Raw genomic sequence first — 15073 nt, forward strand, 5'->3', positions numbered from 1 at the left:
GGGGGCTCACAATCATGTGATAGCGTGTTCGATTGCCAGACCGTGTTTGGTGCTGTGTTCTTGAGCAAGACACTTTATTTCACGTCGCTCCAGTTCACTCAGCTGTAGAAATGAGTCGTGACGTCACTGGTGCCAAGCTGCATCGGCCCCTTTGCCTTTCCTTGGATAACATCGGTGGCGTGGAGAGGGGAAGCTGGTATGCATGGGCGACTGCTGGTCTTCCATAAACAATCTTGCCCGAACTTGTGCCTCAGGGGTAACTTTCTAGGTGCAATTCCATTGTCATTCACGTCCAAAGGGGTCTTTACCCCTTTATATATCGCTTACGCATCGCAAGACTAATAACCTGAGATAAACTCAATATACGTATGTTTCATAACAAAGTGTTAGATGAGTACAGAGCGGTAGCAGAAACAGCTGTACGCCAATGAGGTTCATAGCATAACCATTGTTTTTCTTATATATATATATTTTTTTCTTCTATTTTTCTTTTTACTTTCCCCTTACATTTCCATGTGTACTATTTTGTTTTTGTAACATATATATATATATATACGTTTAGATTTACTAAAATTGTGTAAGTTCTCTCCATTGTCTTATCTGGGAATTAATGTTCAGTAACTTTTCTCTCTCTCTCGCTCAGTTTTATCGGGTTTGTAATTCCAATTAAATATAAATGTCCGCTGACAACCCCATGTATGGTTGCCCCCATGTGTGTGTGTGTGTGTGTGTGTGTGTCGGCTGAAGATCGCAATGGCGTGAAAATCGAGCTGCGAGGCAAACTTTCAATAAAAAGAATTACGCCTTCTACAATGTGTATTGAGCACTCCTTTATCATTCGTTCAACATAAAGCAACTATATATATATATATATATATATATATATATGCATGTGTGTATGGGGTAAAAGCGTGTATGTATATATCTGTGCGTGTGTGTGTGGTTTATTCAGACGAGGAAGGGCCTTGTATATGGCCTATTGGCAGGGTCACCAACACTAATGGAGGGAAGAAGAAAGTACTTGTTATTGAATAGTGCTCTAAGAAACAATGCATCACGTCGTATTATCTTCCAATCAGAAACCTGGTCGCAGCGTTTACTACACGCACGCATACACACACACGACATTCGCAACGCTTTGGTCAACCTTAGGGTAAATTAGAAGACATTTGTCCTGGGTAATGTCATGGTGTGATATCGAACGCTGCAGCCATGCAATTGCAAGGCATCCTTCTTGACCACACGGCCACACTTGTAACATGTTTCTACAGCGACGCCTTTGGTCAAACTTGAAACATTGTTCCATCGATGTCTTTTTATTAAACTCCTAACGCGACGAGTATGGAGCTTCTACTTGATTGCTTAACCTGCAAGAAAAAGCAGCAAAATATCCCTCAAATCACAATCTTCCGTTTCAAATATAGAAAGAACGTATTCGATAGTTATAGTCCCGAAACCCCTGAAGCAGACAGGATGGTCACGGCTGAAAAACTTCTGATCGCATTTCTAATCGATCAGACAACTTCACATTAACATTCTGTTATATCCGAACTAAACCCCTCTCCGCATTGAATCATAACTATTATCCTAACATATTCCTGTTCTATCATAGCAATGTTCATACTAACCCCCCATTGTATCATAGCTATACCCTTACATACCATTGGACAGTTATTTATATCTACAACCATGTTACACTGGAATAATTTCAATGTAACTGGGCTACGTTTTATATTTCTTATTTTTATTATTATTTGGCCTTGAGGCTATATTAGAAATTACTGTACCGTCCTCGAGCATTTTGTCAAACCTCCTGGTTAATAAAGAAATCATTATTATCATTATTTGCTTTGTGTACAGCCCTTGTGGCCAATAAATAAAGGATTATTATTATTATTATTATTATATTATTTAAATGTGATTAAAATTACTTAAAAATTAAATTGTTGTTCTGTTACCCTTTTTGTTTTCGTTTTCTTCATTGACCGCGGCCATGCTGGGGCATCGCGCCCAGAAGCTTTAGCCAATTATATTCACCCCTGTACTTTAGAGACCTAGAAAAGCAAACACGATCTGGGCGTCATAGGACGTTAGAAGCTCGTAACTAAATAACACAAGTTAATATTTTATTCGACGCACAAATCCTACCACACACACTACATGCTTCTACACAGTTTCTGCCAACTGAACTTTACTCACAAGATAATGGTTATTCTAAAAACGTATAAGACTTTTGCACAATGTTCCACTCCATAGGATCGAACTTCCTAACTTGACATCCCCACCACCACCATTCCCAATGTGTGTTTCTGCATCTACTTCACAGGAAGAAGTGTGTTACTCTCGATGCCAATAAATTGTTATAGTTTCTTATCCTGCACTGTCCACTTTTTGTTCTCTACACTTGTCACTCACTGCTCGATACTTGGACCCCCCTACCCTGCATCTTACCCTTGTGTGTGTGTGGGGGGGGGGCAGTTATAATAAAAACAATTTTACATTAATCTAATGATGGGTTACTCTCTGTTTGTGTGGAATACAAATTATTATTCTTAAACAAGAATAGTCAGTGACTTCGAAGTTTACACCAGCAAAGCCATCGTCAGACTACAAGGCATTGAAGTTAATGTTAGCTTTATATAGTCTCCTTTCGGAGTCGATAAATTAAGTACCAGTTGCGTACTGGAATCAATCTAATCGACTGGCTCCCTTCCCCAAAATTTCAGGCCTTGTGCCTAGAGTAGAAAAGAATATTCATTAAGTTTCATGGATGGGTCTTCTCTAGTATAGGCGTAAGAGTGGCTGTGTGGTAAGTAGCTTGCTTACCAACCACATGGTTCCGGGTTCAGTCCCACTGCGTGGCACCTTGCGCAAGTGTCTTCTACTATAGCCTCGGGTCGACCAAAGCCTTGTGAGTGGATTTGGTAGACGGAAACTGAAAGAGGCCCGTCGTGTATATATATATATATATATATATATATATATATATATATATATATATATATATATATATATATATGTATGTATGTGTGTGTATGTTTGTGTGTCTGTGTTTATCCCCCCAACATCGCTTGACAACCGATGCTGGCGTGTTTAGGTCCCCGTCACTTAGCGGTTCGGCAAAAGAGACCGATAGAATAAGTACTAGGCTTACAAAGAATAAGTCCTGGGGGTCTATTTGCTCGACTAAAGGCGGTGCTCCAGCATGGCCACAGTCAAATGACTGAAACAAGTAAAAAAAGTTTTTAAAAAGTATCATGCTGTTAACCCTCACAGTCGTTTGTCATCATCTGTCATTTTGGTCTTCACCTTTCACAGGTTCCAACCACTTTCAGTGCTCTGCACTTCTTTATACAAGTGACGTCCACCTCATGCCTCTTCCAAGCACACATCCAATTCTTGTTATGGCAAGTTTTCCTCAACTCATTTCTACTTTGTTGTTCATCCACACCAACAGAACACCAGCAGCTCCCTTCATTTCTCGTCTTTGCAAATCCTCTACATTTAAGACCATCTCACTACCATTAAAAAAAATCACACTTTCTACACAAGCTTCATACAATCTGCTTTTCACTCAAAGAGAAACAACTCTACTGTCAACAGCAATCTTAGCTCACTGAGCCAGCCTCTTGCACCAGGTTTTGACTCTTGCTAGGCTTTCGATACTCCAAACACCACTGCTAGACAGGTCACTTTGGTAACAGATGTTATCAACTACCAAAAAAGCCTTCAAGGAATATATTTTATGTGGAGGTGCAATGACCCAGTGGTTAGGGCAGTGGACACGCGGTTTCGATTCCCAGAACGGGCACTGTGAGTATTTATTGAGTAAAAGCACCTAAAGTTCCACAAGGCTCCAGCAGGGGGTGATGGCGAACCCTGCAGTACTCTTTCACCACAACATTCTCTCACACTTCCTGTTTCTGTTGTACCTGTAATTCAAAAGGGCCAGCCTTGTCACACCCTGTGTCACATTGAATCTCTCTGAGAACTACATTAAAGGTACACGTGTCTGTGGAGTGCTCAGCCACTTGACGTTGATTTCATGAGCAGGCTGTTCCGTTGATTGGATCAACTGAAACCCTCGTCGTTACTAGACTCCTACAGAACATCTGTGCAATGTCTACCTAAACTATCAGCCTGATGGTGAGCTCATTAGACACTGAACTTCCATGGATTACAATGGCTACACTGTGTAGAATTTATCCCTTGGACCACAGTTCAACTTTACATATGAAGAATTTTTTCGTGGCATTCCGCCAGTTACGACAACGAAGGTTCCAGCAGATCCGAGCAACAGAACAGCCTGCTCGTGAAATTAATGTGCAAGTGGCTGAGCACTCCACAGACACGTGTACCTTTAACGTAATTCTCAGGGAGATTCAGCGTGACACAGAGTGTAACAAAGCCGGCCCTTCAAAATACAGGTACAACAGAAACAGGAAGAAAGAGTGAGAGGGTTCACCACCACCCTCTGCTGGAGCCTCGTGGAGCTTTAGGTATTTTCGCTCAATAAACACTCATAACGCCCAGAATGGGAATGGAAACCACGATCCTACGACCACGAGTCCGCTGCCGTAACCACTGGGCCATTGCACCTCCACATATCAAGAATATGGTTGAGAGGAAATACCAGAGAGAAAATTCAGTATACAAAATACATATAGAGCAGAATGTGTCATGTGTGTAATACAGTGAGATTGCCCTTGCAATTAGAAGGAAAAAAACTTCCCCCAAAGGTGTTTAAAATCTGTAAATAACAAACAAGAGAGATAACTGCAAGATCATCAGCAAAATCAAATTGCTGCAAAGACAGTCGTAGGGATCCAGGTCTTACTAATTTTCCCCTTTTCACACAGGGTCACATTGACTTTTATGTCGAAAGACAAGACTCACAAATCAGACAGACTGACAAAGAAGAGAGAGAGAGAGAGTAAAACAATTTTAATATTTGTTCATCCAAGTGAATAAAACTGTAGAGAGAGAGGTTTGATCCCCAGGAAGGACTTCACAAGGGAAAGTCAGGATGTGGGCGATGAGAATGATGATGATGATGATGATGATGATGGTGGTGGTGGTGATGGTTGGAGGAGGAGGAGGAGGAGGAACAGCAAATGACTCAGAGATAGCTTTATTCCATGTGCAACCCTCATCTTTCCTGGTTTAATGTTTAGGTGTGTGTGTATGTACATACAAACACACACACACATTACACAAATATACATATATATATATATACACACACATTAATTACACACACACACACATATATATATACATATAAACACTCATTTTTCAAGCCTTTGTGTAAGTAATATATACACACATACACACATTTTTCTAGTTTTAATCTATATACATCACCAATACACACACTCACAAGTCTGTACAAATTTAATAAACCATTTTCTTTATTGTTGTCTCTAATATTTCATCATCATCATCATCAGCATCACTACCATCATCAACAGCACCATCACCATCATCATCATCATCACTTCTTTGTAATTCCAAGTCACCACCACCACCATCACCATCATTATGGTCAAAGTTGTTATTTGTGATTATAACTGAGATCTTTCACCACCAGACAATACCGTCAGCCCTGTGTGTATGTGTGTGTGTGTGTGTTATGTCCAATGAGGTGGAGAGAAGGTGTCGAATGGCCTCTTGTTGTGGTGGGAGAGAGACAGGAGGACAAACACAGTCTCCCATTTTAAACATTTCTTTCGTGTCCGGTCTAACTCTGTTTGCCAACCAAACAAGGAATGGTACAGTTTTAACTTCATGTTTTTTTAATAATAATAAAAATAATAATTTCATAGATTGGCATGGCACCTTAGATTACTATGGTTAGGGGGAAGAAAATGAGATGTTATGATGGTCATGCCTTTCACAATGTCATTAGTTCCATAACATGACAGGGATCCAACTGGGAATTGAAACCCTATCACAGACCTTGGTTTGCAGAACAAACTTAACACTATATCATGGTGATTGACAGATATCAAAAAATAACAATTATTAGTAGTAGTAGTAATAATAATAATGATAATAATAATAATAATAATGATCATAATAATAATAATAATAATAGTAGCTTTTGTCCATGGCAGAAAACCAAATTTTGTACAGAGAGGTGGAAGGGTCAGTTGATTGAAGCTCCATGTATTACTGGTATTGCCTGCCAAACAGGAATGAACAATGAGGTACTGAGCTGGGAGATCATAAAGGGGCCGAGACTGTCTTTCTATAGTTTAGGTCAACATCAACACATCGTCTACAATAATAATAATAATTACCATTATTATAATAATTATAATAAAGATGTGACCCTTGTTTGCCAGATAATCTCACTGCCATAACTCTGGACCCCAAAATTGTTTTTTTGTCAACTTCTTGTGTTCGGTTAAGATTTCTTCTGATGCTTTATTGCCAAACTGAGGCCAGGTCAACCGAGGTCAGATCAGGTCAGGTCAGGTCAAGCTGACATCCATCGGTGGCATCCATGTTTGGCCAGTTGATGAGGTTGCAGTCTGAAAACACCGCAGAAGCAGCAGTGGACCGTGGTCAAACTTCGACACCCAAGTGCATCACACCACCATCGGCTATTGGTACATATTTGTCAGAGCCAACCTGAACTAACAGGATGGTGTAGTCAACATGGGACCTGCAGACAGGGTCACGGTGACACGGGACCCATCGATGTACAATAGTGCCCTCTAATCCCTTTGTGGGTGTCCAGCCATTCCAACCACTTTTGCCTCCATTTTGTTTCCAATCATCACGGGGCCACTGAACATCGATACGACGGCCTAGGTTCATATTGTCATACATTTGGCTGGGATCCATTATCTGTGAAAGAGACAAACAGACAGACATGTACAATTTAGATACTGTGAATGAATAACAACACAGATACACACATGTATATACACTACACACATATAATGTATAATACACACACACACACACATGTATGGTGTACAATTCCCAGTTCATGGAACAACGACAAGTGAATATTCAGACACAAACACAATATACTGTACACATATATGCATAATATATACACACCCAACATATACACATGTACACCACACACACACACACACACACACATATATATACCCCCAACGGCAGAGCAAGTAGAGAAGGGCAATCTCGAGCCCACATGGATTGACTCTAGCTGAAGAGGGCAATGCCCGGTGGGCAGGCGTGACAAAGGCAGATAGACTCCGACAGTTCGCTGCAACCAGCCTCATCAAGACTGCACATCGCAATTCTTGAGCCGCAGTGGAGAGGTTTCTGGCCAAGCGCGTGCACATGGCTGTCATGCAGCCACGACCACCTCAAACAATTTACTTAGCAAAATGGCTTTGTCTTTCTAATCTGTCTCAAAAGCTCAATGTTGATGGTATCGTGGGTAACGAAGGCAGGTCTGGAGAGCTGGAGGCCTCTAGTCCATGACCACACATCAGCGGCAAATCTTGGATGGTTGCTCTCCAATGAATAGCAGTGACATTGAGGTCTGGCAGCTAGCTTCAACATCCTTGACCTGCATCGACCATCCCGTGCAAGTTCTGCCCACGACTTTTTCACAACCGACTTGGACTCCAAAGTCACTTTCGAGACAAACATCAGCAGAGGAGACTGGGCAGAAACTGATGAAGCCAATGCTTGGATACAAGATGGAGCCAACTATATATACAGTTGGAATTTACAGAAAAACAAAATACGAAAACAGGTGTATCAACAACAAGCAGGTGTATTAGTTTGACACTCGGGAAAGTGAGAAAGTTTTCTACATTTCGAGCCGACGCTCTTCAGCAGAAAGGAATAAGAGGAAATCTTTTCTATTAGAGTGGAACCATAATACAGATTCCTAGATCCAGCCTCCGCTGTAAACTTAGAACCTAACAGATGACCAATTATAGCAATTACGCAGCGTACCTATTGGTTTAGATCACCAGTGAACTAAACCCCTCATATTATATATATATGTGCTGCCTGACTGGCTCCCGTGCCAGTGGCATGTAAAAAGCACCCACTACACTTTTGGAGTGGTTAATGTTAGAAAGGGCATCCAGCTGTAGAAACCTTGCCAGATCAGATTGGAGCCTGGTGCAGCATCCTGGCTTGCCGGTCCTCAGTCAAAATGTCCAACCCATGCCAGCATGGAAAACGGACGTTAAATGATGATGATCATTATATATATATACACACACATACAAAGAATACAAACACCACACACATAGTATCACACACACAATATCCCCCCAAAATACATAAAGGTGAAAAAACAAATACTTACTCTGACCCGTTGTGAGATGGTTGGTTCTTTAGTGGTGGTGTTGTTGACAGAGTTTGAACCAGGGGCAGTGCTAGTTACAACAGTAGGTGCAGTGGGTGCAGTAGCAGGTACACCATTACCACTGCTGCTGCTCCTGCTATCGAGGAGAGCTGTTATAGAAGGGGTTGTTGTTGCTGTTGATGTTGGTGTGGTTGTTGCCGTGGTAACAGCAGCAGGTGAGCTCAACTTACTGTTGTGACTGTTGGTTAGGTTCTGCAGTGTGATGTCAGACTGGTTGCTAGGTGACACAGCACCACTACCTGTTGTTGCCGCTCCACCGCCTACTGAGGGTGCACCAGTGGTCGGTGGTGCACTGTTGGAGTTGGAACGCATTGAACCTGGGGAGAGAGAGGAAAGGTAGAGGTAGGGGAAGTGCAGTGGAGAGAGAGAGACAGAGAGAGACAGAGAGACAGAGAGAGTGTAAGGTTGTATGGGTGGTGGTGGTGGTGTTATTTAACCCCAGGTCAGCCCAGTCAAGAGCAGAGTTGTGAACACAGACATCCAAGGCATGATTATATTGTCTTTTATTCAAGCATATTTGGCGTTAGGAAGGGCATCCAGCTGTAGAAACCCTGCCACATCAGATTGAAGCCTGGTGCAGCCATCCGGTTCACCAGTCCTCAGTCAAATCGTCCATGCTAGCATGGAAAGCGGACGTTAAACAATGATGATGATGATGATGATTGCATCTACGACTATATCTAATGCCATTTTCTTTTTAAATGGTAAACTGTGATTTGTGGGAGATTTGGCTGCTATTTCTAGCAGATTAACCAACAGCATAGAGGCTCCCACACTGGTTTATAGTGTGTGTGGACACACACATGTGGTGTGGTGGTAACATATGTGATAATGCTAGTGTGTGTGTGTGTGTGTGTGTGTCTGGTTGTGATACTGTGTGCATGTGTGGTAGTGGTAGAGTGTGTAGGAGTGACAGGGGTGGTGGCCTTATGTGTGTGTATTGGTGTAGTGGTATTGTGTGTAGGAGACTGTGCACTTGTCTATATACATGTGTGTGTGTGTGTACATATAACTTGTGTGTGGGTAATGGTGTGTGGTGGTAGTGTTTGGCTAAGGTTGTGGTAGAGTAGTGGTGGTGAAGGAGCGAGCAGGTGAGGGTGTAGTGGTGATTAAACTTTCATAGGGTAACATCATGATCCACACACACACACGCACACGCACACGCATGCACAAAGACAGGTGTCTTAACGAACCATACCAAGTTGCACAGCTGCAGCAGCATGAGTGCAGGCGCTGGTGCAGGTCGCTTCTTCTTGAAAACCAGAACTTCTTCCTGCGCAGCTGGCACCACAGTGCCGACGCATTCTGTAAATAGCAAAAGCAAATGGAAACCATAAATAGCATCATCACAATGATGACATTAATTAGGCAGAATCGTTAGCACACCGGGCAAAATGCTTATTGGTATTTCGTCAGTCTTTACGTTCTGAGTTCAAATTCCACTGAGGTCAACTTTGCCTTTCATTCAGTTGCATACTGGGGTCAATCTAATTGACTGGCCCCCTCCCCACAAATTTCGGGCCTTGTGCCTAGAGTAGAAAAGATTAGTCAGTAACTTAGCTCTAGAGCCAGGCATAACAGCCTCTACTTCTAGTTACAATCACTCCTCTTCGTATCATTGCTTTACAAAATCCTCTTCAACAGACACAGCCCAACCAGTCTTCCTCAACCCTTGCCAACTCCAGCCCCAACAGCATACAAGAACTTACACTCATGAGACATTGATATTTTCTTCAGTGATTTTAACATCTGGAAGTTTGTTTGACTGTTAAGGTCTCATAAGACTGAAACATGTCCAAAGTTGTCACTGTTCTGATAAATATCTGACTCCCCATTTAATTTAATATTTGACTCCCCTCTTCTATTTCTTCAGTTTTATAAAGTCTGAAGAGGCTATTGGCTCTCCCCATCCACAAAAAGCCAATAAAATGTCTGCAATCTCAGACATCCAGCGATATACCATTATTCCTGTCGACACCCCTACTCCTACCTAACACACTCTGTGTAAAAGCAATCACAAACCGTGTAGTAAATGTACAGGGGTGGTTACCTTCGTCAACATACTGTACATTTACACAAATATAAAATTTACTTAAATAATTAAAGGAAATACCGACACCTGTACATTAGTATAAACGATACCAGTAAACCAGTCTGGTTGTCACACGAATTTGAAGTTCCTGTTCATAAATTAAAGCAGACTGTAAGACACTCCAGACCATCAGCATTTAGAAAGTCTGTGTTGTACCTGTATAATACTATTTATTATAATATTATTATAATATATTATAATCATATCTTAATTCTTTTTTATTAAACTTTTTTAAAAATTTAAATTTTTAAAAACGGTGGGAACTTAATTGCCAACCCAATATTTCAAATAACTGAAAAAAGCTTCTAGATGGTTGTTTGACTATTTAGAAATAACACCCATTTATCCCTTATATCAAACCCTACTGTTTCTCAAAAGGAAGGACACACTGGGTATTGTAAATCTAGATACATGTGAAAAGCACCATTTGAGCATGATCGTTGCCAGCGTCGCCTTACTGGCATATGTGCCGGTGGCCCGTGAAAAACAACATTCGAGCGTGGTTGTTGCCAGTTGATCACAACTAGAAAGTTTTTGATCACAAGTCTGCTTAATCAAGGCTAACCTGGGGCTAAATAACTACAAAAGAGACAGAGGAGAAAAAAATAAAAGGTCTTACCTGAACCATAAGTTTTTAAAGAAACTTTTGACATTTGAAAGCAAGAACTCTCCTCCTATGATGGTGGCCAGCTGCTCATGTGTTGAGGAATACGATGTAGTGAGTGGAGACACATAGATCGGGTATCCAATGGGCTGGTCACAGGAGGAGTTGATCATGTTGCGAAGAGCCTGCTTCGCATTCTGTATGCTGCCTCGTTCAGGGTTTCGATTGCGGAGGAAAATCAGTTCTTGTTGTTGTCCAGCCCACAACCCTCGCACACATTCCCTATTCACCTAAACAACAAAAACAACAGATAATACAGTTCTATATTTAAGAGACAACGGATTATGTATGTTATTTACATTTGATGGATATTTATCCTCATCTTGTTTGTTGTTAATACCTTAGGAATGAGAACCCAGGTTCGAAATTTCCCCAAGACACCTGATGAAGGCTGGAGGGTATATCAGCCAAAATATTGTGTTAACAACAAACAAGATGAGGACAAATATCCATCAAATGTAAATAATGTAAATAAGTACAACAGAGTTAGACTGTATTAACAAACTGTAGCCAATAACAACACGTCAGTCATTAAATGATAATCAGGTCAAGCTACAGCACAGCCATGGTTATTAACATAATGTGTTATGTTGAAAGGGATTTTGCAAGGCTTGGCTCAACCAGAATTCGTTGAGCAATTTTCTACAGGCAGATGGAGCTTCCTATTTACCAACCTTCAACTGTTTCCAAACAAATATTTCCCTGTGGCTGGATGTGTTTTCATGATGAACCAGAAACACATGCAACCACTTGTATGATGGTGGTGACAACCATCTTGTAACATGGAGACACATACACAAGTACACATACACACATGTATACATACATGCATACATTGATTCGTTTATAGTGATCAAATGTTTGTGTTCACATAAGCTCACTCTCTCCATCAAATCGATATTACCTGTACAGGTGCACTATGTGACATATGTCAGATGATGAAACGATCACAGAGCAACGTGAAATGAAGTGCCTTGTTCAAGAACACAACACAACACCCAGTCTGGGAATCGAAACCACGACCTCGCATCGTGAGTGCAACACCCTAACCACTAAGCCATACTCTCCCTCTCTCTCTCTCTCTCTCTCTCTCTCTCTCTCTCTCTCTCTCTCTCTCTCTCTCTCTCTCTCTATATATATATATATATATATATATATATATATATATATATATACATATATAGTTGAAAATACACACAGCCCATGGCTATAATATAGTAGAAGACATTTGCCCAAGGGGCAACACAATGGAACTGAACCCAAAACCATGTGGTTGGGAAGCAACCTTCTTAACCACACAGCCATGCTGTTCTTGTACCATCTGTTTCCCAGTTTTTAAAGTAACCACACTATATCCTTCTGCCGTGTAAGACATCACTGAAAAGGTTGGCCTCGGGTAAGGCAATTAGCTGCAAAACACCGGATCAAAAAGTCCCATCCAACACATGCCATCATGGAAAAGCAGATGTAAAAACAATAAATAAAGTCACAGATGTCATTAGCGGTTGCAGTAGAAGTTGGTGATGATGGTATATTCCTGTTTGACAAAAGCTTCTGGAGCGAGGGAGGGAGGGCCTGGGGGTATGGATATGTAGACATCATAAAGCCAAGATAGTAACTATACTAGAAGCAGGTACTTGCAGTTTGGCCATTGGAGCCGACCAATAACAGCTTCAGCAGACGCTAAGGAAGGAATAAGAGTCACACTTACTTTGACAATCCGGAACGACAGATATCTTTTATTCAACATTATAATTTTGTATTCATCTAATTCTTCGTCAAAGACATGTCGTAGAGCAAGCAAAGAGTTTGTGTTGGAGAGGACAGCATTGCGCCATGCTGGGTCGGCTTCATGAGAGATGACCATATTTTTTTCATAATTACTGATAGCATTGTATAAAACTTGCAGATCATCATATTCATCGGATGAGGCAAAATGATCCTGAAAGACAGAAAGTTGGTCTTCGTCACCAAAGCAACTGAGATACTGATGCAGAAAATTGTGGGTAACATTGTACATAACAGGAGAGTGGTGTGTCTTGTCTAAGGAACATAAAACAATGCTAGTAATATTACACATCAAGGTAGAATAAAGATAGGTAAAGTGTTGAATCAAGGGAATCTGAACTCTTAATGCTTTCATCGGTATGAACAGGTGTGACACACAGACAGATACATGTTGACACAGAAATAATCGTAGGTACTTACTTGATGTAGTTTAAGGGACATGCGCAGTGCAGGGGCCACAACTCTACGGAGAAGCTCCACATCCTTTACAACCCATTCATCACGTGATGATGTCACACGGAAGTCTCCTTTAAAGAGGGCGTGAAGACGGAAGAGGAAATAATCAACTCTGGAAAAAGAGAGAAGCGGAAACAGATTAGATAAACAGGTGATGGAGAAGGAGGGAGGAGGGGAGGAGAAGGAAGAGTAAGGGAGATGAGAAGGAAGACTGTGAGGAGCAGGACAAGTAGGAGGATGAGAGATGAGGCAGGTTAGAGGAGAAGCTGAGGTGAAAAACGGGTGGTGGTGGTGGTGGCAGTAGTAAGGAAGGGTCAACACTCACCCCACTGATGCCCCGTTGTGTGACGCTGTACACAGGGCTCGACGTCCCAGCAAACTGAGTCCATAACACAACGATACAAGGAAGGAGTCTTTACCACTTTCCACAGACTGAAACAACATCAATTATCATCATCATCATCATCATCATCATCATCATTATTACTACAACAACAACAATCCAACTCCATATTATCCAGATACACAACATAACACAATCATTACACAGAATATACACAAGAATAATCCCCACTGCTTTAGCAAAGAAAACGGCTTTAACACGTTGTGTTGTATAGCTGTGTGTACATTTAACACAGATATGTATGTATAAAACTCTTAGCAAAGGAAGCAGTGTTAATAGCAAATGACAATCTTTGTACCCTCCATATTAGAATGCCATATACAGCAGGATTCACCTTGCGAGATCCTCTCATAGAAAAGTACAAAGAGCAATGACAAATATTGCTAGCAGATGACAACCATTTGGCATGGGTGCCAGAACAGCCAAATCATGTAATTTCATCATACACGCACGTCTTCAGTGACAGGCATCCACTCACCTCGTGCCAGCCAAATCTCACTGCTGATATATAGAATAACAGTAACTGTTCAGTCATTGATGTCACAAATAGTCAGCTGGCTTATTAAAAGATAAATACTAGTGACAGAAGCAGCATTAATACAGAATAGCACTGTAGGTCTCTATGAGAGGGTCTCACAACGCAAATACAACGACATACAGCATTCTAATAATACATTCATATTAAGTAGGATAAAAGCATTGGAGTGGCTGTATGGTAAGTAGCTTGCTTACGAACCACATGGTTCCAGGTTCAGTCCCACTGCGTGGCACCTTGGGCAAATGTCTTTCAACTATAGCCTTGGGCTGACCAAAGCCTTGTGAGTAGATTTGGTAGACGGAAACTGAAAGAAGCCCATCGTATATATGTATATATGTATATATATATATATATATATATATATATATATATATATATATATATGTATGTGTGTGTGTGTATGTTTGTGTGTTTGTGTTTGTCTCCCCCAACATCGCTTGACAACCGATGCTGTGTTTACGTCCCCGTAACTTAGCGGTTCAGCATAAGAGACCGATAGAACAAATAAAAGAGTTAAAAGAGTATATACACACACACACACACATATGTACACACATATCATCATTGTTTTAAAGTCCATCTTTCCATATTTGCATATGTCAGACAAGTTTTATTGAAAGCATAACAGTATTATTGTCTCCTACAAAGCGCCAAATAGTGTCATTGCACTTCTGCATCCAGGGAATCAACACACTATAAACATACATACATCTTCATAGAAAGGGATGATACAGTGAGAGACAGAGAAACAAAGACGGGGG

At 41.1% G+C, this 15073-nt stretch overlaps 1 protein-coding gene across 6 annotated transcripts in view; it reads right to left on the reverse strand.

Moving 5' to 3' along the window:
- Nucleotides 1-4927: 4927 nt before the first annotated feature.
- LOC106881599 (pecanex-like protein 1) overlaps nt 4928-15073 on the reverse strand; it is a 105495-nt gene continuing 95349 nt past the window's right edge. For all 6 annotated transcript variants that reach the window (XM_014932059.2, XM_014932061.2, XM_014932060.2 and 3 more), the window contains 7 exons: nt 13697-13803; nt 13336-13483; nt 12839-13069; nt 11083-11357; nt 9570-9676; nt 8312-8688; nt 4928-6855 (listed from right to left, as the gene is read on the reverse strand). In XM_014932059.2, coding sequence (XP_014787545.1) covers nt 6571-6855; nt 8312-8688; nt 9570-9676; nt 11083-11357; nt 12839-13069; nt 13336-13483; nt 13697-13803 — 1530 coding nt within the window. In that variant the 3' untranslated portion in view covers nt 4928-6570. The remainder of the gene's footprint in view (nt 6856-8311; nt 8689-9569; nt 9677-11082; nt 11358-12838; nt 13070-13335; nt 13484-13696; nt 13804-15073) is intronic.

The sequence above is a fragment of the Octopus bimaculoides genome, chromosome 6 (genome assembly GCF_001194135.2).
Source record: "Octopus bimaculoides isolate UCB-OBI-ISO-001 chromosome 6, ASM119413v2, whole genome shotgun sequence".
NCBI classification, from domain to species: domain Eukaryota; kingdom Metazoa; phylum Mollusca; class Cephalopoda; order Octopoda; family Octopodidae; genus Octopus; species Octopus bimaculoides.